Consider the following 25327-nt stretch of genomic DNA (forward strand, 5'->3'; position numbering starts at 1 on the left):
AGGTCGCACTGGATTACAATTACTGCTCAAGCTCATGCATTTATATGTTTCGGGTCACAAGTAATGATATACATGCGGCGCCAACTTGTGTTACCCCGAGTTACGTGACACCATGCTCGACAGAGCAAGGAGATATGGACACAATGCACATCGCACGCTGGCGGGGGCGCGTTTCATATGGCATGACGGTCCTCTTCGGTTGAGCGCCGCCCGGATGCGTGACGTGGTAATACTATAGAACTGCTTCCTCTGTCGCGGCTAACCGTGGCGACCTTGTGATGCGGTTTTTAATGTTTTTGCTTCCTTGAAGGCAAACTTAGTGCGTGCAGTTCGCAGCGATGATACTTCAATGAACTTTTCACTTCTGCTGACGCGCCTTTCTATGCGAATAACCATTTGCAAAGGATTCAATTTTCGAAAGCCGCGAGGGATTGGCTGTAAGCGCGCGTTCGCCGTACCCTCCACGTCCGGTGGCTGAATGACTCTACATGGTGTTTTGCAGCTGTGCACGAGGTCTTGGGTTCGACTACGGGCCACGGCGGCCGCATTCCAATGGGGATCTAAGGCTCAATGAAATGGACAAACAAACAAACGAAAAAACAAACAAACAAACGAACTTAACCTGTTTTTCGTCCAACTGATTTGTTGCATCAAGGCGAAACTAGTACACTATTAAAGAGGCTTGCAACCAGTGTTGTATTTATATATATATATATATATATATATATATATATATATATATATATATATATATATATATATATATATATATATATATAATGATATGTGTCCAGAATGGAGCAGACAACCACAAGTTGATTGTTTACCTAAAACTGAGCAGAAGAAATGTGCTCAGGTAGGACATAGGTAAAGAGTAGAGAGTGGTATGTAATATTGAAGAATTAGATAAGAATATCGGTCAATAGCGGACTGAAAAGGCAGTCGGGCGGGAGAATCGCATGAACGATGAGTTCGCGCCTTGATGTCGCTGCAGCTTCGGAAGGATCCCTCACGAAGTTGTAGTTTGTTAGGAGGGGAACAGCTTTTTTTATTACGTAGGAAAGAGTCTGCAGCTCGTTGCACGCTTCATCTTTAATTGATTGATTGATTGATGATGGTTTTACGTCTCAATGCTACGCAGAAAGTACGAGGAACGCCATAGTAGAATGTCCCGGATTAATTTCTGCCATGTATAGAAAAGTTTAACGTACACCTAAATCTAGATGCACTATCATGTTTTGCATTTTGTGCCATTACTAAAGAATGACCACCGCTTTTCAAAATCGAACTTTCGAACGGCCGCGTGTTCAGCAGCCGAACGACAAGTGAGATTGGTTTCAATCTCCGCAGTGCTATACGAAATGAGTGAGGTAGGGTTTACTGTGAGGATTGTTGATCGTTATTGTGATGATATTTCCTGCAACTCGTCGTTTTACGTGACCTATGAAAATACTTTAATTTTTCATAACCAGCGATTGAACAAAAGCAGGCTCCGAGAGCCAACTACACAGAGTGGGAGCGAAATGAATGTTCTCCAGAAGGTCAGAATGCACCTGTAGGTGCTGGCGTCATTATACAAACTGATTTGCTGCAAACTGATTTAATTAGAAGTGCTTCAATCTTGTGATGGCAATACTACAAATTTCCAAGTGCGCCTCGCTTTGCACAGTGTAAGCACCAGACTGTGAAAATTGACAAAATCGGAGCGAGACTTGTCCGGACGCCCTGAATTGCGGTGATTGCTTGCAAAAGAAAGAAAACATTAACGCTGATAGGGCAGCATTTTTACGATATGCCTCAGCTAACTAAGAATTTTCAAACGACTGTACTCAAGTGGCTTGTGGAAGTAGAAAAATGACGAGGAGGAGGAGGAAATAAAGAGAGAAGGCAAGGATGTTAACCAGAAATGCGCCTGGTTGGCTACCCTACTCTCGGGGACGGGAAAGAGGGAGTGGAAAGAAGATTTGTAGATACCCTAGGCAGCAAATGCAGGAAATCTACAAGGTCCCGCGCATGCATAATGTCTATGTGGCTAAGTACGAGGTCGGCGCAGTTTATAGGTTATCGCAATGCAGATGAACATTGACTACGTAGACGGTATAGACCATATAAGACTCTAGGGATGACCGATAAGCTTTGAGTCTCGTTTTGCGTGGCGGGCACAGACTTCGGACCGATTTAGAGCAGCACTATAGGGCATATTTGCGCTTACGAGTGATTATGAGTGTGCACGTCTTGCATGACGTGTCGCCTTAAATTACCAGGCGCCATCGGGCATGCCTACACCGCATTCGGTTAAATGTTGCAAACACCAAACACATCCTATTGAAAACCAAACGGATCACATCGTCACTGTGCCCAGCGTGCAACGTGCCGGAAGACCATAAACCCCTTAATCTGCGCTCGCCGGCTATTTGCATTAGGAAGAAGGGCCTTCATGTACGCACTGGACATACATCAAAGACAGTCATCATTTACAGACGACACGTCCTTGGCCCATACACTATAACACTGTCGTGCATCTCGTGCGACAAAGGCACTTTTAAGCTTCCTCCGAGACATTGGTCTCAATGAGGTACCTTAGTTTGTTGAGTGTTGTGGTTTGTTTAGCGTATGTTGTGTGTGTGTGTGTGTGTGTGTGTGTGTGTGTGTGTGTGTGTGTGTGTGTGTGTGTGCGTGTGCGTGTGCGTGTGCGTGTGCGTGTGCGTGTGCGTGTGCGTGTGCGTGTGTGTGTGTGTGTGTGTGTGTGTGTGTGTGTGTGTGTGTGTGTGTGTCGTGCAATGTGCAGGTCATTTCGCTTTTCAGCATACCCGTCTGAGATAACATGCTAGGCGTGCCACCAGGCAACTTTCCTCAGGATTAATTAAAGAGCCGTCTCTCTCCCTCTCTCTCGACTATAAGACCACTGTGTGAACTCTGCGGAAACACATGCAAAGTGGTCTCGGTCGAGCAAAAGTATGGATACTACACGCGAGGAAATATTCCTTTTTCGCAGCCTACAGGCATGGAGCTGGAAATGAAATAATACAATCGACGTATGCGTGCTCGACCAACGCTGTGCACTGTTACAATTCCACGTTGTTCGGTTGTGCAATAAGATACATAATATTATTGCTGATGCCATAGTCTCTAAACGTTTGCTCCCGACGATACATCTAGCCTTCTGTCCTTCTGTCCATGTCGTCTCAAAGTTCTGCGCTAAGAACTTAGTAATATGCCACATCAACAAGGCAGAAGCTCAACCCTTGCTAGCCTTCATTCTATGATCGTGGCGCCTTTATACTGTCGCTTCACTGATCTTTCAGAGTGCCGCACATTGAACGCCCTGTATACCTTCATACTGTGTCACGAACACGCTATAAGCCGGGATCAGGAAGGACGGCTGCACAGTGTTATTACTGCACAGAGATTGCGCACTATATTACAGCGTGTAATTCACATTGAGACACATGTGCACTTTGCTGCGTAATTAAAGTGACAGCAGTGGCGCGCACGTGGTCCACAGAGCGGTGACTGAGGAGATCGCTGCGGTTGCATACGTGTCACCCAGCGCGTGGAAGGAGGTTTCTGCACGGTCACGGTCGAAAGCGCGCGCCCGCGAGTTCTGGTTTTTAACGGAAACCGGGGTACCCTATATCGTTTATGCGGCGCGAGATGTGTACGCGGCGTGTCACACCCCGGGCGAAAATGTTTCGACCGGCGTATTTGGAGCAAGCAGAAGAAGACATACCGAGGCTCGTGGCGAATGAACCACGCGACGCCACGCCCTCGTGGGCTCATTCCGGAACACTGCACGTGCCGCGCTATTCGTGCTGGCAGCGTCGTTCACGTAGCGCGAGGTGGAGAAGCCACTCGTCATAATTCGTGGCATAGGGCTACCATAGACTTGGTATAGACGTGGCATAGGCCTAACCACATATTGACCTTCACGGTGTAGATTCACACTTAAAGGGTATACGATAGAACTGCCCGAGTTCACGACGTAGTACAGGTCTACCGTTGCCTACCACGAATGTGCTGGTTCTGGCAGGAAATCGTGATCTCGAGCCTCTTATAATCGAAAAAAAAATTTAAGCTGCACGTAAGTGCGGCCACGGCTCTTGTTTTGTGCTTCTTGCTTATTTTCCCCATACACCTGCGTTTTAGCGACATCATAGGTTTTCTGTCTACAATCATGGCGCTTGTCTATAGAGAATCTGGAGTTACAGTATCCCTGAGGAGCCGCCACTGTGGCGGTTAATTCTGCCACCATGTAAATAATGAATACAGGATTTACCTAACCTTCGTCCCTTTCGCCTCGAACGATCTCGTGAATTCTTATCTTGAAGCTAATTTCGTCACCGCAAGAAATTTGTACTGCAACATTTAGGCTCATTTGACCTCTAGCTTGAACAATTTAGTGGGTTCAGAAGTTTACAATTACTAACTAATGTTTAGTATGTACCAAAATTACTATGCTAATCACGATGACCGTTACCTAGCAAATATCTTGTAGACATAAAGGCAGCAATTTTCAGAAGTGGCGTGACCTTTTTTATACGCTGTAAGTTACGCATAAAAACAAAAATAATCGTGATTGTAAAACGCATAAGTGCTCTAAATAAACGTTGAGGCACACGCTACGCAATTTATTTATTTATTTATTTATTTATTTATTTATTTATTTATTTATTTATTACAGATGCCTACAATGGCTTGGAGATATTGCTATATGAGTTACAAAGCTAAAAAAAGAAAAGATAATGAACCACACCACCCGCAGTGGCTGATTGCAGGGCTATAGGCTGCTTTTATGTCTGAGCACGAAATGACGGATTCAATTACCAACAACCACACCGGCCACACTAAGATGGAGGGAAAATGGGAAAAAAATGAACATGAACACACACACACACACACACACACACACACACACACACACACACACACACACACACACACACACACACACACACACACACACACACACACACACACACACACACACACACACACACACACACACACACACACATATATATATATATATATATATATATATAGCAGCTGCAACATGCTTCGGCAGCTAGAATCCTTGCGAAATCACACTCAAAAAAAGAAAAGTCAATTTGCTAGCATGGTGGGGTGAACCACTCGCAGCATTCACAATGCGGGTGAACGGTGCAGCGCGAGATTTTTCTCTAGCAAGCTTGATGTACACATCTATGCCTAATTTCATACTATTCTTGGTCAGTCAATGTGTCGCTCCTTCCTTGAAAGACCACGTTAACCCTTGCTTGTCTTGTTGGTGCGATGCCAGCTGTATTGTATAGCGTGGCATATATAAAGCGGTTAACGTAGGCGACAGCATTTTATAGGTTAGCTCTATTATTATTTTAGAATGCGCAGCTGGTATTCCGATTGTGAGATATGTTGCTTCTTGACGCGTCGACAATTGCATGACGGATCGGACATGCTCAGTTGGACCGAATATGAAGTGAAATGCCACATTGGCATAAAACCGAGGAGGGTTTATGCGCCGTTGCTGCTATGCATTACGTTTTACAAAAGAAACCTCATTGCATAAAACCAACTATCTATCTCCCAGTGCAGGTTTGATCATGACTTGTTGGCGTCTTGCGAATAGTCTTTGTCTCATATACGTGACAACAAGCATGGTGGAAATTTCTAACCCGCTATACTGCACCGCAGTTTGCGAAGTATGAATGTCGCATGGGTGCCGTGAAATCCTGATGTTTTTAAACTGCAGAAACGCATCGGCGCTTCGCGTCTGGATGCCGCGACACACATGAAATGAGAAGCCGCGTTTAAGCTCATAGATAATTGCATTATGTATCATTATTACAATAAAGTGCGCCTCATTCACTGCGATATCTCTACGAAGATTGAATTTCCCTTTCATCTCAAAAGAAATTAAAAAAAACTACTTTGTGAACAACACAGCACACCACGAGTAAATCTTGCTTATGTTGGATTTAGTATAATATTTCGCATGCGACTAATAATGAAAAAGAATGGCGCAGACGGCCATTGCTGAACTTACGTGTCCATTACTGCATTGGCCGGCCGTCTTCCGGTACACCAGCAGCTGAACTCCACTAGCCATGAGTCGTATAGCAGTCAAGTTGAGTGCGCGCACTCAACCAACAGCAGACATCATCGTCGCTGTAGCGATTTAGAACCCTTCACGTGAACGTGGCTCGCGCCGGTTGCTAGAACAGGTCGCTAAAACATTGCACATTGAAGTTTGCCGCCTTGGGACGCGACGAGCGATTCTTTGCGGTTGGATGCTGTCCTCATGGACTTCTTAATGAGATGTCAGTCAGTTCAGTTCCTTTCACTGTCCGACTGGTAGTTACTCTTAAGATGGCTTGATGCTTGACCTAACATCCAGGCTTTCACGTCCTTGCCCCACTTCGCGCTACTTCCTTTTTCATACGTGTAAGATGAGGAAAAGTCTGATTATATTGGGATTGTATTTTTTGTCCGTAGGTTGTTTCGTGTGTCATCCGTTGCCGGCATTTGCTATTGAATACCTATTGTCCTTAGCATGGCGTGTGCAGGAGTGTGAACGGCGCTCATCAAGCTTGGAGGCCACCGCTAGAAGCAATACGGCGTCTCGTAGGCGAAGCATGAAGGTATGGCCCCCTTTTCAGGCCATGATGGCAGCGCACTTTCCGCGAAGTGTTATTTTCGCACTCTCTGTTTCGGGCCAGTTCACTCTATGCGCACTACAAGTAATGCGCTTTAGTACACTGCACCACAGTTAAAAAAAACTGTAAGTCACACGTTTAGAACCGCTTACCTATACCACTCATGTTTTGTCCAGGCAGCTAATAGCTGAAGTCCCGCGTACTCTTGTTCAGCTCTTGTTAGCAGGACAGTTATGGCAGAATTTTCTTGGCTTTTGAAGAAAACGTCTAAGCGATGTTCTCAGCTGCATGATACTTTTTCACTCTTGAATTTCTTTCAGGCCCTGCAGGGTAACTCTACATACGACAGCACTGAAGGCGGGTCGTCGGTGTTTTAGCTGTTTCGACGGAAGATCACTCACGTTTACGTCAAGACCGCCCTCAAGCAGTTCTTGGTCATTTTCTTACCGCCATATCTTTGCTGCATAAACAAGTGCCCTGAACCCGCAAGCGTGCGGTAACTCGGCGTGTCACACCTTTGAGACTGCTGATGTCTTACGTAGGCATCGCTTGCTGCTGCGTATACCAGATCGAAGACCCCTCGCTTAGGTATACCGAACCCCGAAAGCGGGGCATTCAGGACATCGCTTTGGGCGGCTAGCCTTCAGCTTAATTCGTTACGTTCTTCGTCGATCTTCTGCTTTCGCTTGACGTGGCACCGCAGTGGACCATGTAGCCTTGAAACCTTGAAATGCAGCCTTGAAATGAAGCGAGGGGATCCAGACGTTCAGAAGAGAAACTCTTTCTAAATTAGCTTTTCACTCACGTTACTATTACGGACGCTTCTAGAAATGTAAGCACTCTTTTTCACTCATAGAACTTGCGTAGACTGTAAGTCTAGAAGATTGAATACTGTGTCCTGTCCCACTCGGCAGCAGTCCCACACGGGTAACACCTTTCTCGAAGCGAGATTCTCTTTCAAATGTGTGCCACCGAATCCTTATTGCGCTGTCGAACTCCTTCAGTCTTCGATCTCGCCGGAACTACGGGTCCGAATGGCTTACTTGGCGGGGGTTCTCTCGTAGACAGGGTCTCCTTACTTGTGTTGCGTTCCGTCGCTAGCAGTCCCCTGATTCAACGAACATCTGCCTCAGGGTTCTGTCTTCGACCGTAGACCTTGCTGAAATTGTGAAACCAGGTGATTTAGGCTCTTCGGTCTGGCAGGGGTCTGTTGGGATTCTTGTAGAGGTCTCCCGGCGGCTTTTCGCTCATGGTGCGTTGCATCTCTGATGCTTTCGTAGTTAAATTAACTTCTTCCGCAGCACTGTTGTCATTGACTTGGGGACCCTGAAGACACTGGGAGCCCAGACCTAGCGGCTGCCTCCGGCTGTTCCTGTCGTCTGGCAGACGGCGGCGGCGCGGGTCGAGGTGGTGAGGAGCGTCACCGCCGATGCGGTGGCGGTGGTGACGGTGGCACGGCGGTCTCCGCGCCTCGACGCTTCGGCCGTGGCGGCGGCCGCTGGCGATGCATGGCGGGCGAGTGAGGCGAGCGGTGACCCCATTCGGGGCGCGTCCCGCTTTACCGCCCCGCGCGCGCGCGCCTTTTAGCGCGACGCTGGGGCTGCTGCCGCACGCACAATATGCGAGCAGCGCACTTCTTTGCTTTTTTTTTACTCCGCTTTCTTTTTGCCGTCTTCTTTTCGCTTTCTTTCTTTTTTTTCGCTTTGTCCAGAGAAGAATCTTGCGTACCGTAGTGTTCTCCATAAAGCGTACAAGGTTAGAGCGTCGAAGATATTTGAAACGTCTTTCGTCCTTTGAGAATGAACTGCATCTGGAGGTGGTGCCATGAAATATGTTCCAGGATATACGCACATCGTCCTACGAGGTGTGTTCAATAAGCACCGAACCTTCTTCTTTTCCCCGTGAACCAATGAAGTGTGAGTGGCTTCATTCGGAGGAGATTCATGCACACTCATTCATGCGCATGCGTGAATTTTCTTTGCCTGCAGAAGGCGTCAGTTGCTGTCAGTCGGCCCATGAGTGAGGACGTGTAGTGATCTCCGGTCGGATTACAGTAAGTTGTAAAGTGATGGACCAACATGAGCAGTGATATTGCATAACATTTGAAGAATTTAACTAAAACCTTGGGGGTAGCCAAGTGGAAACCATTCGCAAGATTCAAGACGCGTTCGGTTACGATGCCATGAGCACCTGACGTATAAAGGAGCGGTACAACCACTTTAAAGATGGCCGCACATCAGTGGACAGCGAACCACGTTCAGGCAGACCCTCAACAAGCTGGACTGAAAATATCATTCAGGAAGTGCGGACTTTGGTTATGGGGGACCGTCGCACCACAGTCCGAGAACTTGTGAACGAGACAGGGGTAAGCATTGGATGAGTACATTCAATTTTGACGGAGGAATTGTGTATGAGGCTGGAGTCCACGAAATTCGTACCGAAACGGCTAACAATGGAGCAGAAACAACTCCGTCTGGAAATCACACAGGACCTGCTGGACAATGCATACAGTAACCCTAACTTCTGAACACCGTGATTACAGGCGATGAGTCGTGGGTTTATGGCCATGACTCAGAAACTAAGATGCAGTCGTCACAACAAAAATATCCGACATCCCTGGGGTCAAAAAAAAAAAGAAAGCATGGCAGGTCTGCAGCAATGTCAAGGTCATATTGACCGTTTTCTTCGACTCCCGTGGGATGGTGCATCATGAGTACTCACCACAAGGCCAAACCATCCCAAAGAAATACTACCAGGAGATATTTCGTCGCCTTCGTGATGCTGTGTGGCGCAAACGACAGGATCTGTGGGCAGAAAAAAGTTGGAAGCTCCATCTTGATAACGCCCCCTCCCCCTCTCCCCCATTCTGCGCATCTGATTCAGACTTTCGTCCCAAACACAACATTCCTGTCATTCGTCAGGCTCCCTATTCCCCCGTCATGGCTCCGTGTGACTTTGGCTATTTTCCCAAGCTGTATCTCCCGCTGAAAGGAACCCGATTTGAATGAAGAGAAGACATCATGTGGCATGCGACAGTCCGGCTGATCACCATTCCAAAAGATGCGTTCCAGAAGTGTTTCCCGCAATGGTGGGAGTGCTGAGAGAAGTGTGTGCATTACTAAGGAGACTATATTGAAGTGGATTAGGATTTTGTACCTCCTAATGAATGAATGTATTTCTGCTGAGCAATGGTTTGATACGTACCAAAGATATGCTCGCATGACTTACGGCTCGCACCGCAAGGCCCACACGGCCAATACACACGGCTTTGATATTGAGCCCAGAGGGCACCAAAGCTGCTTCTCCTGATGCTAAAAAAATTAAATGATAGGGTTTTAAAATCTTGCCAAAACCACGATCTGATTATGAGGCACGCCGTAGCGGGCGACTCCGAAAATTCGGATCACCTGGGTTTTTTTTAACATGCACCTAAATTTAAGCACACGGGTGTTTTTGCAATTCGCCCCCATCGAAATGCAGCCGCCTTGGCCGGGATTCAATCCCGCGACCTCGTGCTTAGTAGCCCAACACCATAGCCCCTGATGTTCATTTGTGAAGTTACGTACAAGGTGGGCGAGGTTACCTAGACATATGCGGTGTATTAGCCACGCAAAGATGACACCGGCAGCAGAGGAAGCACGTGCGTGCTGCGTACGACAATCGAAGCTGATATCACATTGTTCCTTCTTCACACTACCTGCTGTATCTACGAGCGTCATATAATTCAGTGATTGTCTCGTCATTTGCCTGGCTGGCCTATTGTCAATCCGAACTCAAGCACAGATGTAATTGATTGCGTATACAACATGAAGGCAACGTGTTTCTTCTATTCTGTCGCACACTGCACACATGTGCACCAGTAACACTCACTCACTCACTCACTCACTCACTCACTCACTCACTCACTCACTCACTCACTCACTCACTCACTCACTCACTCACTCACTCACTCACTCACTCACTCACTCACTCACTCACTCACTCACTCACTCACTCACTCACTCACTCACTCACTCACTCACTCACTCACTCACTCACTCACTTTCTCTCGAATGCCTAAACTTGCAGTGATACACAGTGTTCTGTATACACTGACATACGCACACACGCAGATTGGACACACGAAAGGAATGTGTAACGAGGCGAATAGCGAAGTTGACTTTCTCGTGGTAAGCCGAAAACTTTCGCGCTTTCGGGGCAACGAGAAGGAGAAATTCTGCTGATCGTATCGTAACAAAATAGATCGACCTTCTTCCTGACCACTTACAATGCAGCTATCGGAAACGTGCGTGACTTGGTAGGTTAAGCTGCCGGGCCTCATGCATATATAACGCGGCGATGGCCTGCTGAGCTGGTTTCGTTTGTAGCGTGCCAAAGTAAAAATAAAAATAAAAGAAAAGACAGCAACGAGACCGACTGCGGTAAACGGTCGGAAGGGGCGGCGCAGCCGCGCTTTTCACTGCCAGTGTGTCTGAAAAACTTGCTCCTACGCTTAATAGTAGAGACAAACATGCGGAAGGCATTACGGGCGGCTTGTCTGATGATAGCCAATGTGTAGTGAGAAAACAATGAAGAGTGTTCTGTCCCTGTTTGCCATTGAGAAAACGGAAGCATGTGTGTGTTCATTTCACTGATCCCGACCGACAGTTCTGCAAGAATCTTTTTTCTGATGACGCTAGGACGTCTTCATACCTGAGAAAGCGGGGGCCATATTTGAAGCATAGACTTGCGTAACGATGTTGCGCAGATGCTCGAGTCTCGTTAAAAGAAATCCGGCTAGCGAAGCATAGAAAGTTATAGCGATGCGAATGCAGGCAACCCAAAGGCTAACTTCACCGTTGTCCCCACAGCGAACTAGAACCATGGCTACAGCCAACAGTAAATATTTGACACTAGCAGACACTGGCCACCTTAAGTACCGTAGCAAGTTTACGTATGTCAAAAAGCTTCTTAAAAGAACTAGCCTCATTTGTATCAGCAAAATGAAGGTGGAGGATTCTATGAGTGCAACAAAGGTGTACAACTTTGAGTCCATCGTTCTTCAGTGCCATAATAGTTATAATGCTTCTTCCTCACCTTGACCTGAAGCCTTGATGAGCCTTGATGAGCCTTGATGAGCCTTGATGATCAGAGATGCAGAACACCCAACGCACTCGAGTCAATGCTCATGTCTGTCTTTTGTTTTCTTTTGTCACATTACAATAATGTTTTCACCCAAAAGTACACCTGATGTCGCCCAGCATTCAGTTATTGTAGACCAGATGTATTGTTTCAATTGCGCTGTCAACGCTACAACTGAGCTGTCGAGCTGTAGCATTGCTTACTGTTGTATGGCTTAACTCGACAGAGTGGGAACGGATCTGGGGTGATTAGACATCAAAAAGGCTAATGTTCGGCTGGTTAAATCTATATTGTCTTGTTTTTGCAATCATAAGAGAACCGGCGTTTGTTGTTTGCTACTTTCATGACACGACAGTGCCGAATCTTGCAACTACGTAGCCTTTTTCACATATGAAGTGGTAGCCCACCATGATTCCCAGCTCAGCCTCAGCGAGCTTCATATCATTTCCTCTTGCTTCTTCGCAAGCACAGCATGATAGAGAGTTCACTGTGCACCGAGACGTCAATAACAGACAAACGACAAATTCATGAAGGCTGGCCAAAGTCTGGGCAAATGCAACTTGCACTTGTTCGTTGTGTCTCCATAGCACGCTGAAGGCTTTTTTCAAACATTATTTCACGTGAGTTTGAGATCCGGGACGAATTTCAAGTTTGAATGAAATCTGAGACTTGGTAACCAAAGTTGTAACTGTTTGTCATTACATTTTCTTCATTCCTGTAGGGTACCCGCCGTAGTTGCTCAGTGGCTATGGTGTTGGGCTGCTGAGCACGAGGTCGCGGGATCGAATCCCGGCCACGGCGGCCGCATGTCGATGGGGGCGAAATGCGAAAACACCCGTGTGCTTAGATTTAGGTGCACGTTAGAACCCCAGGTGGTCAAAATTTCCGGAGTCCTCCACTACGGCGTGCCTCATAATCAGAAAGTGGTTTTGGCACGCTCCAAATATTATTATTCCTGTAGGGTGCATGCTGCATCCCACGAAGTGACAAGGCGAATCGTCGGCTGACGATGGTGATGATCTATAGGTTTCGTCTCGTAGATGCACAATGCGTTATGACAGACGCCGAAGGAGGGCTTCGGTATAATTCGGCCTTCCTAGTTAACTACACGGATGGGCCGAACACATTTGCATCTACGATTTCTGCCATGATTTGGATTGGATAAACTTTATTAAAGGTCCTGCAGGATGTTTCTGCCATGAGTCGCTTTTTTAAAATGCTTCTCGATGGCAGAGACGTGGTGCTATGATCGAAGGAATGCGGTATACGAGCCACAAGGCCCATGGCAGGCAGGTCGCTGACGTCAAGCGGCGTTTTCGAGCCGAGCGGCAGTCTCCTATTGTTGTCGCCTTGACGCCCAGGAGATTTCTCACGTCTCTCGGTAATGGGGGAAACGGGTATATGTCGGCACACCGATGCAGTCGACACGGCTCGGTTTCTTTCACGTCTTTATGTACGGGCGGGCGTATAGCAGTGAGGACCGAGGAAAGCGGCGTTTCTGACGCTGGTCTGGCAGAGATAGACGAGCGAAATGCGAAGCCGTCTCCGTTGGTCTAGCTCGGCGCGGCACGATTCAAGTGAGAATGGAGAAAAGAAAAAGAAGCCAGGAGGAAAAGGTGCATGCTGAAGAAAGCGGCGGCGCTATGATTGTCAGCGTTCCTCTCTTTGGGGAGGTAGCCGCATTGGTGAAGTTGTAATCCCATTAGTGTTAATTACACCAAACCGTCGCATGCCTTCTTTGCTTGTTAGCTAAGAAGATATCGCTTCAGTGGCTTTAAAAAATTAAGTCCTCACAGGCATTTCAACCTGCCGCTACAGTACTGTGAACAGCTGGCTAAAAAAAAAATATTTGGCAGATAACAAATCTGTAACCCGCTGGCCGGTTCTTCTGAGGAGAAATATATATCGAGTAAACGGCCTTAAAAATTGCCGCAGAACACATCTCACGATGACTGTTGACGCTAGTGCGTTAGCAATGAATTAGTATAACGACACTAAGTATTGCCACCGTTTAAAAGTAGTTATGTATGATTCGTGCGCTGCAGCGGGACTCCTCTTTCGTGCTTCCCTAAGAACACTCGATGCCATCTAGAGCTGCACGAAGCCGGCACATGGCATCCGAATTGCATGGCTCGCCGGTGCTTGCGAGCGCTGAGAAATGCGTCATACGGCAAGCGGACTCCTCTCTCGTGCTTCTTTTTGGACACGCTGCGCCATCTAGCGACACAGCCGAGAAGTCCGCGCGTTGCATCCGAGACGAGGAGTGTGACGCGCTGTTGCCTGCGAACAGTGAAAATGGTTCCCTGGCTTGACCGCACGCTAAGCGACACATACTCAGTGACCAAAGCAGGCGAGAGGTTCATTGAGGAGTGGCGCATAACGAGTGCATTAATGGCGCAGCCTGTTAATGCGTCGGGCTGCTGTCATCGCCTTGTGACATGGGCTTGTTTCTGCTCAGCACAGAATAAATTCATTGTCATTGATAAATTAGTTGATAAAGTCACCTTCCGAGTGGCACATACGCAGTGATCGAAGTTGGCATCAAAGATGCTCAGCGGAGGCCAGCACAGACTGAGTGGCACGTGCCCAGTACTTCCAAGTTGACGTGAATGGAAAACTTTATTGACTTTTTTAAGGTTTTAGCGGGTCGAGGCCGAAGTCTTCATTCTTGAAGCTTGGTCCTCTTCAGCCATGGATGGGCCCCTAGTCCAGGGCTCCACTGAGGCGGGCCGCCTCGCACGCGTGCGCTATTAGAGCTCTTTGAGCCTCGAGCTCGCGGCTGGTGAGCCCGCTCTCCCATTGCTCCGCATTTTTTTTTTCGGACGTCGTTACCTACCCAGTCCCGCTCCGTAGTGACCCATTTCGGCGTAAAAGGTTCTTTGAAGAGCGGCACGTATGTTCACATTGCCATATACTCAGTGAGTTAAGTTGTTCCGATATTTTTTATTTATTTGTACATACTGGCAGCCCATTGGGCTATTGCAGGAGTGAGTGTGAAAGGCAGAGCAAATAATAAATAATACAGGCAATACGAACAATACAAACCAATACAAACCAAAACTATTCAATGGCCGCCCAGAATAAGTTTAAAGCAAGAGAACGAATTAGGACCAGGCAAAGAATTACAGTATTCGATTACACAGGGAAATAAACTGTATTTAAAGGTGTCCGTACGAGCAAAATAAGGTGCGATGTTTAGGTGATGGTAACTTCTAGTATTAGACGGTTTTGCAGGAGTTAGGTAGTTATCTCAATATATACGGCAAGAGGAGTTAATAATGCAATGCAGAAACTTCAGTGGTTCAGTGCGTCGGCGATCTGAGAGCGGTTGTAAGCCTAGGGATGAAAGCGCTGTATAAGGTGAAAAATCCCTATCGTACCTACGGCATGTGAAGCGGATCGCTTTCTTTTGGATGGCCTCAATCTGATTAATGCCGCACTGTTTGTGGGGATTCCAGACGGGATAAGCATATTCTAGTAAAGGCCGTATTAGCGATTTATACATCAGTAGTTTAGTATCCCTTTGGGCTGTCGTCAATGTGCGGCGCAGATAGCCTAACCTTTTCAATGTATTTGAGGTTATTAAATCTATGTGCTTCGACCAAGACATGCTGGGTGTGAAAACAAGACCAAGGTATTTATATTCGCTAACGCTCTGAATTGGGGTATTATTAACTTTGTAAGTAAAAGCGGTAGGCGTCGTTTTATTAGTGAAAGTCATAACAACGGTTTTACGGATGCTAATTGTCCTTTGCCAGGTAGCGCACCAAGAGCTAAAATTAGAAAATGATTTTTGAAGCTGTAAATGGTCATGAAAGCAGAACATTTTATGATATAATACACAGTCATCAGCATACAAACGTATATATGAGGTTATGTGGCGAGGCAAATCATTTTTAAAGATCAAGAAAAGCAACGGACCCAGCAGGGAACCTTGTGGCAGTCCTGAGGGCACCTTTGTCACCCTGGAATTAGCTCTGTTAAAGGAGACAAAATGAGATCGATCGGAAAGAAAACTGGAAATCCAGCTGAGAAAGCGGGGGTTATTAAGGATGACGTCAGGTTTATACAGCAATGTCGAATGAATCACTGTATCAAATGCATTTGAAAAGTCAATGAAGATTGCGTCAATTTGGTAGCCCGTGTCGAGGTTGATACAAATGTCATGTGTAAATTCACTTAGCTGTGTTAATGTGCTGAACCCGCGTCTAAAGCCGTGCTGGACATTAGTAATTGATACGACTCAAGGTATTCCATAATGTGTTTGTAAATAATGTGCTCTAACATTTTACACGAATGAGAGGGTATATAAATCGGTATATATTTAGATAAAACGTGTTTGTCACCGGTCTTGAATAAAAGAAGAACTTGAGCCATTTTCCAGGATGAGAGTACTGTATAGGATGCCAGGGACTTGCGAAATATGACAGCGAGATAGCGACAGGTCCATAATGAGTACCGTACCAAAAATAAGTTTGGTTCGGTACTAAGTGGTTCGTCTCGAACCCTGTTACCTCAGCACAGCAGCCCAGTGCTGAGGTAACAGACCTATTCGACCACTGGCTACCCAGTGACCCAGGTAGGCAGGAAAACGGTTAGATACACACATACAGACATGCAAACATGCACACACACATACATAGACACAAATGTAGATATATAAATACATAGATTGTCCCCCAAAAGTGCCTGAAGTACTCAAATAATGCCAACGCATTAAAACAGACAACAAAAGGCATTCGCAGCCGCCGCCAGCGATTTTCGTGCCCTTTATGGAATTAGCTCTTACTTGTAGTATACGATCAATAAAATGTTACGTCGTGATGAGTAGAAGACGGCCAAGTTCTCAAGTCCGGTTCAAAATCAGTCGTTTTTGAGTTTCCGATATGGTATAGATAAATGCTGAAAAAGTACTCACACGCAGGGAGGTGATGTCTAGCTATATGTCGCATTTGGAAGTTTGAATTTATACATGGCGCTCGTGATTGAAATGTCTAGCACTGTATACCCGCACACGGCCTTGAACCATCTATCTCGGGGAGCTCCAGAAGTGTAGATGAGTAGGTTCATTGTAGATGAGTTCTGCTCTATTTTTTTCTTATGGTAAACTTCTTTCATGACAGCGGTGTCGAGCCTTGCACCGAATTCCGAATGTTCTTTAATGAGACAAGTTTTACCTGTCTATGATGGAAAGATGATTCAAATCACAAGTAAGAAATTCATGGTGTTTCAGAGAGGCCGTGTTTTGAGTTAACAGAAAGATCGACCGTACGCTCGCGTGAACTTTTCCCATTATGTGACGGCGTTGATGCGTTTTCTTGCCCTGAATTATCATATTGCTTCTGAACATTTTTCTGTCATAGCCATATATTTAGTTCGCGTTCAAACATACTCGAAAAACGTGGGCATAAATTAAACAATATAACAGCTTCCGCAAGGAGTACAATTGGCATCAAAAGTTTGCAGACCGCGGGATCTGAGACAGGAAGCAAAACATTTCCGTAGGCCTGGCTTGTAGCCTAGTATTTGGATTTGCTGCCTGTACTAGTTTATCGTAAACAATATAGTATTACGCGGTTTTTTGGAAGACAATGTCTTGTGGTAGTCGCGGTGGTGTATTGCAACAGAGCTGGGTTTATCCTGGCGATCGAGGCCGGCTGTTGCTGCGCATTAGTGTCTCTTTCAGTAAGACAACGTTTTGCTTAGCGAACACCCACTTCTCTGTATCAGGTATCTGGGTTTATAGTCTTTTCTTGGGCCGATCGCGAAAACAGTGCAGTCTAAGAATATGTGCCGATCCCGAAGGCAGCGTAGTGTAAGTACTTGAGCCGTTTTCGAAGGTATAGTGCATTCCAAAAATGTGGGCCGATCCCAAAGGTAGTGCAGTCTAAAAATGGGGGCCAATATCGAAGATAGCACCGTAAAAATAATTTATGCAGTCCGACGCTCCTTGCACTAGCCTCATTAACGCGATAGTGTCGTGCGCAGTGGCAATGCCCCATTTGCTCCCCAAACTAGCTTAGCCAGATATTAATTTTGATCGGCTTCAATTAGAGGTTGAATCGCTTTCGAACTTCTTTTTGTCTACTCTTACAAAATGCTCTGAAATTCAACGTTTTCACAGACCATGTGCTCCGTGAACTTTTGACACTGACTGCATCTATGGCAAGAGCAAGCGGCAGCCTCTTACTGCTCGTTACACATGTTTCAGGTACATTCATAGGGGCTGTTTCCTTTCGCAATGTATATATTAATGTCGTTAAAGCACACAAAAAAGAATCAACGCTCTGCATTGCCTGAACAGTTCCAGGCAGCGATTCCGAAGCGGGAGTGACCCTGCCCGTGCGGCCATCTTTGCGTGGTGCAAGACACAGTTTATTGTTTTTGTTTCTTTCTCTTTGGCTCCAGAGTTCTGGCAACAAAGCCTTCAAAGTGCTTGTTAAAAATTACTGTGTAAACGTGACGCCTATTATTTATTTATTTATTTATTTATTTATTTATTTATTTATTTATTTATTTATTTATTTACAGCAAGTGTTGTAGTGAGCAATGGAGATGGAGTGTTTTTTGTTAGTGTGCAGCTAGGGTTACCCTTTTAGGACCTGCTGTGCGTGTTTGTTGCGGGAGTGATCAGTATGGCGATATATCTAACATAAGCAAATACTAAAAAAATACATTATGGGGTTTTACGTGCCAAAACCACTTTCTGATTATGAGGCACGCCATATTGGAGGACTCCGGCAATTTCGACCGCCTGGGGTTTTTTAACGTGCACCTAAATCTAAGCACACGGGTGTTTTCGGATTTCGCCCCCATCGAAATGCGGCCGCCATGGCCGGGATTCGATCCCGCGACCTGATGCTCAACGGCCCAACACGATAGCCACTGAGCAACAAGCAAATGCTAAGGGAGTTAACTTGAAGAGGTAGGTTTTCATTGCGACATCATAAATTTCACTCTAGCATCTTTCTTCGTCTTCTTTTTCTTTTTTTAACCGTACATGTTCTACATTCACTCGTTGTAGGTTGCCGCTCATGGTGAGGTTCCTCTTTTCTACTCTGCCATTTCATTTACCCGGGGCGTTTTCTTTCGTTGTGCTAGTAATTTCTACAGTTCTTTATAGAAATAAATTTTCAGACCACGAGAAGAAACAGCCCTTTCGAACTGTGCCTGGTAACTTAACATCACAAATACGGGGAGAAGCTCCACTTCCTAATAACCATGAATTAGTTCCCATTCGTATCTTCTGTTTGCTTATGTTGTTTCTTGGCTCGAAATTATTTTTCTCCCGTGCGAAGATTCGTGTGCTCTAATTTATTTAATGTAACATAACTGGGTGGCACAAGAGTTCATTGCACCAAAAAACAATATGAGACGTCACAGGTACGTCCTCGGTCAGTCTATTTCAATCCGTATATACGCTTCCCGGGACCCTTGTGGAAGCTAGACTGACTGCAGCGGCGAGCAGATTTAAGACGATTCTTTTTTTGTGAAACCTTACTGCGAAATCCATTTTTGTGGAAAACAGCGGCCGAATTCGCAAAACCTTTAGTTCGTAAATGTTATTTGTCATTGGCTGGCAGCCTTCACTAATATGCCTAGCATCAAGATTGGCTCGAATTTGATCTTACGAATAATTCTAGCGTGAGAGTCTTTTGCGCATACGGCCTCAGTGGTACGCCAAGCAGCATCGCGGTACGAAGCAGGCCGTCGTACACAGACTAATACGATTGTTGATTCGACTCCTGCACGACGGGGCTAAACGTATCCACCAGCCTCCACCATGCTGCATCCTACTATACTCGAATGGACGTCACGTGCTGGTAGCGTATTTGGTTGCTGCGACGTCCGGTTTCATTCGGGTCGCGCCGCTTTTGCTTTCAGTTGTGCGCATGTACAAAACACACCGGTACACTTTGTCGCTCTAGAGGTCGCTAACTGCGCACTGAAAGGAAACTTCAGCAGGTCAGGGGAGCATCAGTGAAACGCACGCGCGCACAATCGCCGGAAATGGAGTGACGAAAAAGTAACAATAAGAACGAGTGAAAAAAAAAAAAGATCACGGCAGGTGCGTGCGGTAGGACTTGCGATGCAAATAAAAAAAAAGACATTAAAAGAAAAGAAAGAAATATGGTCTGTAAATCAAGAAAAAAATATGAATAACACCCCACCCATTATGTTATCGCCACCCACAACAATATTAAAAAAAAAAAAAACGGAGAAACCGCGCAACATACTCATTGAGTTGCATGCGCCTACTCATAGCTAATATAAATGGTAGTTAACTTGCGCAACACCAGAAGGCGACGAAGGCGTTACTGAAGGTCATATATGTACGTTCAAGTTGACGACTCTGCCACGCCTGTGTTGACGTAACCTGTTCTTAAAATCGGTCACAGGGCGTCGCTTGCTAAAGCTGTATGTGACGAAAACATGTTATACTATTATCGCTTCTATCTTTCCAACCATACCATCTACGTGTCTTAATTTGGCATTGTTGTGTATAGGAGTGCAGCCATTACTCCACCACGCCTGTGTCGCCCCGCGCATGACGCAATCGGAGCTAAATTTATCCTATCGGGAGGCGTTCAGAGACGCGTATTGCTAGGCAGTGCGTCAGACCATCCGAGCAGGATTGGTCGCGTTCGAGAGGGCTCGCTATACCATAATGGGTGTGCTTCATCAAAATCACACTGGTGCTCATCAGGACTTACAAGGCCTACTAATGCGAAATTAGTTGCAGACAATTTCAAGCTTCTTTGGATATGGTGCCTCAGCGTTCTTAAAATTATGGGGTTTTACGTGCCAAAACCACTTTCTGATCATGAGGCACGCCGCAGTGGAGGTCTCCGGAAATTTCAACCACCTGGGGTTCTTTAACGTGCACCTAAATCTAAGTACACGGGTGTTTTCGCATTTTGCCCCCATCGGAATGCGGCCGCCGTTGCCGGGATTCGATCCCGCGACCTCGTGCTCAGCAGCCTAACACCATACCCACTGAGCAACCACGGCGGGTGCCTCAGCGTTCTTACACATATGGACAAGAAATGGCGTAAAGAGACTCGGGAAGCAAGGCAGGTGGATATCCAACCCCTTTGACCACAGCTTAGCGTGCCCCTCTCTATAGGGAGCGCAAGCGCAGGAGGCCCATTTATCTACGAGTGCGGCGGGCTCGTGTGTCGCAGGACAGTCTCGGGCGCCATCGGTCAGGGGGTCATTTCTTTAGCCTATAGTGGCCAAACACCTTCTGCAAAACAAACGGGCCCACAACTAACAGGCAGCAAGCAGGATTGCAAAGTAAGACCGTAAGACCACCACGAAAGGTAATGTAAGTTAGGCGTGCAAGCTTTCTAATGCATAAACAAATGTAACAAGTGTACGTTATTGGTTACGTCATTTCTACCCTAGGGCCCATACACCATCTGCAGCACGCACAAGACATTTCACGTGCCGCCTGCGGCTGCGTTCCTGATACGTACAGCCCAGCCGATTTCTTATTTTATTTAAAAATGTCTTTCTTGACGAGTTACCCCCATTTTTACTTATGGCTATCTGGTATTCCAGCCCTTTTCGTGGCGATCCCGAAGATAGTGAAATATATAAATGTGAGATGTTCCCGAAGATAATGTAGTGAACAAAAAGTGAAGCAGTCCGACTTTCCTCCTACTCCTGTAACGCGAGCTGCTTGTGTCTGTGTGTTGTGAATAGAGCGCTGCTGTTTGCGGTTCCTTGTCGGATGGCATACTAATACGGCAGCGCTAAAACATTCACATGCCGGCTAAAAACCATGTATGCTACCAACCGTGCAGGATGAAATGTTGGGCCTCGATCGTTACTGCAGCAACTCAAAGCGTGCGACAACGGCGTCTTACGCTTACGCTCATACGGCGCGCACTGTGAGTATATAGTATTACATATAAGGAGCAGTGACGTCGTGGCAGCCCCTATGTTGGACGACCGATAGCAAAGCGAAAACCGGCGCCTTTATCCCATTCGTTTGTCTCCGACAGTGGTGATGACGCTGTGAATGGTGCAGTCCAACATGGCGTTCTTGACGCCACATTTGAACCACGTATTCTTTTTTTTAATCTTTTACCATTGTTTAATTCTTTCTCATTTTCACTTCAAAAAGCGTAGCCGCTATTTTTGTAAGATGACTAAATGTCCTTCGTTTACGGTCGTTTCCACATAAGATAGAAAGGATCGAGACACGCCTCTGCCCAATACCAACGTTTCCAAAGAGGGCTTGTTTTCTTCAAGGCTTTGGTGGAGTCAAACCTTCTTGACAAGAAGTTCGCACAGGCTCGCCCTGCTTTCATTACTTTCTGTTTCCTGTGCAAGCTTTGAACGTAAATACCCCCTCATTGGCCGGTATGTTGACTAATTCATTAGCGTAAACCTATATAATGCGATGCCGAACTGATCACCGAAAACGACTTCACTAGCAAATCATGAGAAGCCAACAAACACTGACACCAAGGACAACGTAAGAGAAATTACTTGTGCTTAATAAATAAAGTAAAGAAACGATACATCAATGGAAATTAAAGTGGATGAAAAAACAACTAGCTGCAGGTGGGAACCGAACCCACAACCTTCGCATTTCGCGTGCGATGCTCTACCAATTGAGCTACCGCGGCGCTGTTTCCTCATCCACTTTTCTTGGGTATTTATGTGTCCTAGTAGAACCCTGGGGGTGTTAGTCGGCACCACCACACACAGACCTTGGCGACGGACGTGGAACGTCCTTTTTGCCGCAGGGGTCACAAGAACGGGATCTTTTTGGGTGAAGGCAACTGGTCAATAAACCCACACATGCTACCTGAAGGCATCAATGTTGCCGGATTCGAGACCCTCGTTATGTAATAAACGAGAAGAAAGGGGGTTAACCGAGGGGCCCGATTTTTATTAGTGATATCATGAGAACCCAACAAACACTGACACCAAAGACAACATAGGGGAAATTACTTGTGCTTAATAAATGAAGCAAAGAAACGATACATCAATGGAAATTAAAGTGGATGAAAGAACAACTTGCCGCAGGTGGGAACCGAACCTACAACCTTCGCATTTCGCGGGCCCCTCGGTTAACCCCCTTTCTTCTCGTTTATTACATAACGAGGGTCTCGAATCCGGCAACGTTCATGCCTTCAGCTAGCATGCGTGGGTTTATTTACCAGTTGCCTTCACCCAAAAAGATCCCGTTCTTGTGACGCCTGCGGCAAAAAGGTCGTTCCACGTCCGCCGCCAAGGTCTGTGTGTGGTGGTGCCGACTAACACCCCCAGGGTTCTACTAGGACACATAAATACCCAAGAAAAGTGGATGGGGAAACAGCGCCGCGGTAGCTCAATTGGTAGAGCATCGCACGCGAAATGCGAAGGTTGTGGGTTCGGTTCCCACCTGCGGCAAGTTCTTTTTTCATCCACTTTAATTTCCATTGACGTATCGTTTCTTTACTTTACTTATTAAGCACAAGTAATTTCTCCTATGTTTCACTAGCAAAGTGAGACGCCATTTGTCTCACCTTGAACGGAGTGACGCAAACTGCTGGTTGAAACCTTGTTACTCCCTGTCGGTCAGGCGCCACAGAGAAAGCAAATGCGAGAACAAAAGACGAAAAAGAGGCAGACAGACACGCCTTGCGTCACAACCTTCCCGTGCACTTATATTAAAGCGAAGCTTCTTATAGCGATGCCGTTAGCGAGAGAACGCGCTCGTGTCTGCTCAACTGCGGTGGCTGTAGATTGGCTAAGCACAAGTTCGCGGTTTCAATCCCCGATCAACGGCGGCTTCAGTTTTTCAGCCTATATACTTAGATTTAGACATGCCAAAGAATAAACACGGCTGGTTAAAACAAAATTAGTTCGGAATCTGGCACAGCCGCGTGACAGCGACCTGGGAAACCTTGGAAAGCGGTTTATTGGTAAGATTCGACGTCCGAGAGCAGAAGTTGTCGTAGTGTTACTAGTAGCCTCCGATTTAGTTTCGACCACTTGCGTGGGTTTCCTGAACGCACGCCTGAATCTAAGTATACGATGGTTCTTGCATTCCTCCCCTACCGGATAATGCTTGCCGCATCAGTAGAACCGGCTTTCAACGTGCGATTATCATACACTAAGCCGCCGCGATGGATGGAGCATAAAACTCAATGAATTGTTCTATTCGACTGTCGTGTCACGCACGCCGTTTTCGCTTTCATTTTGATTGCTCGCCAACTTTTACAGGAGCCAGAGACACAGAAACCGAACGGTTTCGCACCGTACTCGGGGCTTACCGCCATCCTGCCGGCACCACGACGTCTTCCGCGAGTTCCCGGTGGCTGCGCTGCGCTGTCGGTGCTTTTCCTGCGGCGCGAGCGTTCCCATACACGAACCGGCTATAGCGTTGTTGGACGATGGCAAACTATGATGTCAGCGTGCTTACGCCCTTGCCTATGCATACACCGCGTGGTTGGATCGGCCGTGTCTCTCCGGTGAGGAAAACGTCGTTGTCGCACCGGCTGTGGTGACGAAGAGCTGGTCCCTTAAACAAGCGGGAATAAGCCATTCCTCGTGGTGTTTTATGCTCCTGACTCGGAGCAACGAATGAAGGATACTCTCGCGCGTGGCTCTGTGGCCTCGGCATGCTGCTGCTGTCGACGAGGCTGTGGCTTCGATTGCTGCCTGCACATTTCTGTCCAGCAGCGCCTGTCCCGTCACTTATTTGTTGGTTGTCCTTGTCTCTGCTTGTGCAGTGTTTTAAATGTTACACCAAGTCGGTTTACTGTCGATTAATTATTCTGCAGTTGTCAAAGGCAAAAAAAAGAATGCAAAAAATGACCTTTTGCAGTTTTAGTTACGCGGCAATTTTTTGAAAGACGCTGTTTGGTCGGCATGAATCTGGAGCTCTCCTCTCTTTGGCGTCTGTGATATTGACAGCACAGGCGTTGTTTTGAAACGGTAAATACAATCAATCAATCAATCAATCAATCAATCAATCAATCAATCAATCAATCAATCAATCAATCAATCAATCAATCAATCAATCAATCAATTGGACAACGTTCACCAGCGTGGCATTTAGCGCAGCTTGCCCTTCGACGTGTATGTCTGACTACGGGTGCAACGCGACGTGGGCAGCACGCACACAAAAAGACACACACAGCGCTTTCTCTAAACAAAGTTTATTTGAAAAATGGCGCGTAGAATATACGCACCCACATAATCACGCCAGAGTAGCATAATCGTGGCACAGAATCACGCAACGATTAATCAACAGGGAATGTCTCCCAAGGCTGTCCAATAAAATAACGAATCACAAATGCCCGTAGCATGTCATATATGCGGAATTTCTTTTTCGTAGGGAATTTAGCTCTTTTGTTGATGACACAGACATACAGAAAAACTTTATTAGTAGCAAGCGAGTTTGGACTCCTCTGGGTCCCTGGAACACCGCACGGTCCCACACTACGTAGAGGCGGTTATGTTCCTTTTGTTCATGACGTCGGCAGCCCGAGCCACCGCAGTAAGCTGTGATGTCGGGTCCGTAGACGAGAGCGGGACCTCCCAGTCCT

At 46.5% G+C, this 25327-nt stretch overlaps 1 protein-coding gene and 1 non-coding gene across 3 annotated transcripts in view; one reads left to right on the forward strand and one right to left on the reverse strand.

The window, feature by feature from the left end:
- LOC142557708 (ABC transporter G family member 23-like) overlaps positions 1-24132 on the reverse strand; it is a 76017-nt gene extending 51885 nt beyond the window's left edge. Inside the window, exon 1 of one of the 2 annotated variants that reach the window (XM_075669751.1) lies at positions 24050-24132. In XM_075669751.1, the coding sequence (XP_075525866.1) occupies positions 24050-24055 (6 nt within the window). In that variant the 5' untranslated portion in view covers positions 24056-24132. Of the gene's footprint in view, positions 1-6043; positions 7963-24049 lie in introns of those variants that run through there. The other variant, XM_075669750.1, reaches the window with a different exon arrangement.
- On the forward strand, positions 23111-23183 carry TRNAS-CGA (transfer RNA serine (anticodon CGA)). Its single transcript has one exon. It is a non-coding gene; the product is annotated as a tRNA-Ser (tRNA).
- Positions 24133-25327: the final 1195 nt, after the last annotated feature.

The sequence above is a fragment of the Dermacentor variabilis genome, chromosome 9 (genome assembly GCF_050947875.1).
Source record: "Dermacentor variabilis isolate Ectoservices chromosome 9, ASM5094787v1, whole genome shotgun sequence".
Taxonomy (NCBI): domain Eukaryota; kingdom Metazoa; phylum Arthropoda; class Arachnida; order Ixodida; family Ixodidae; genus Dermacentor; species Dermacentor variabilis.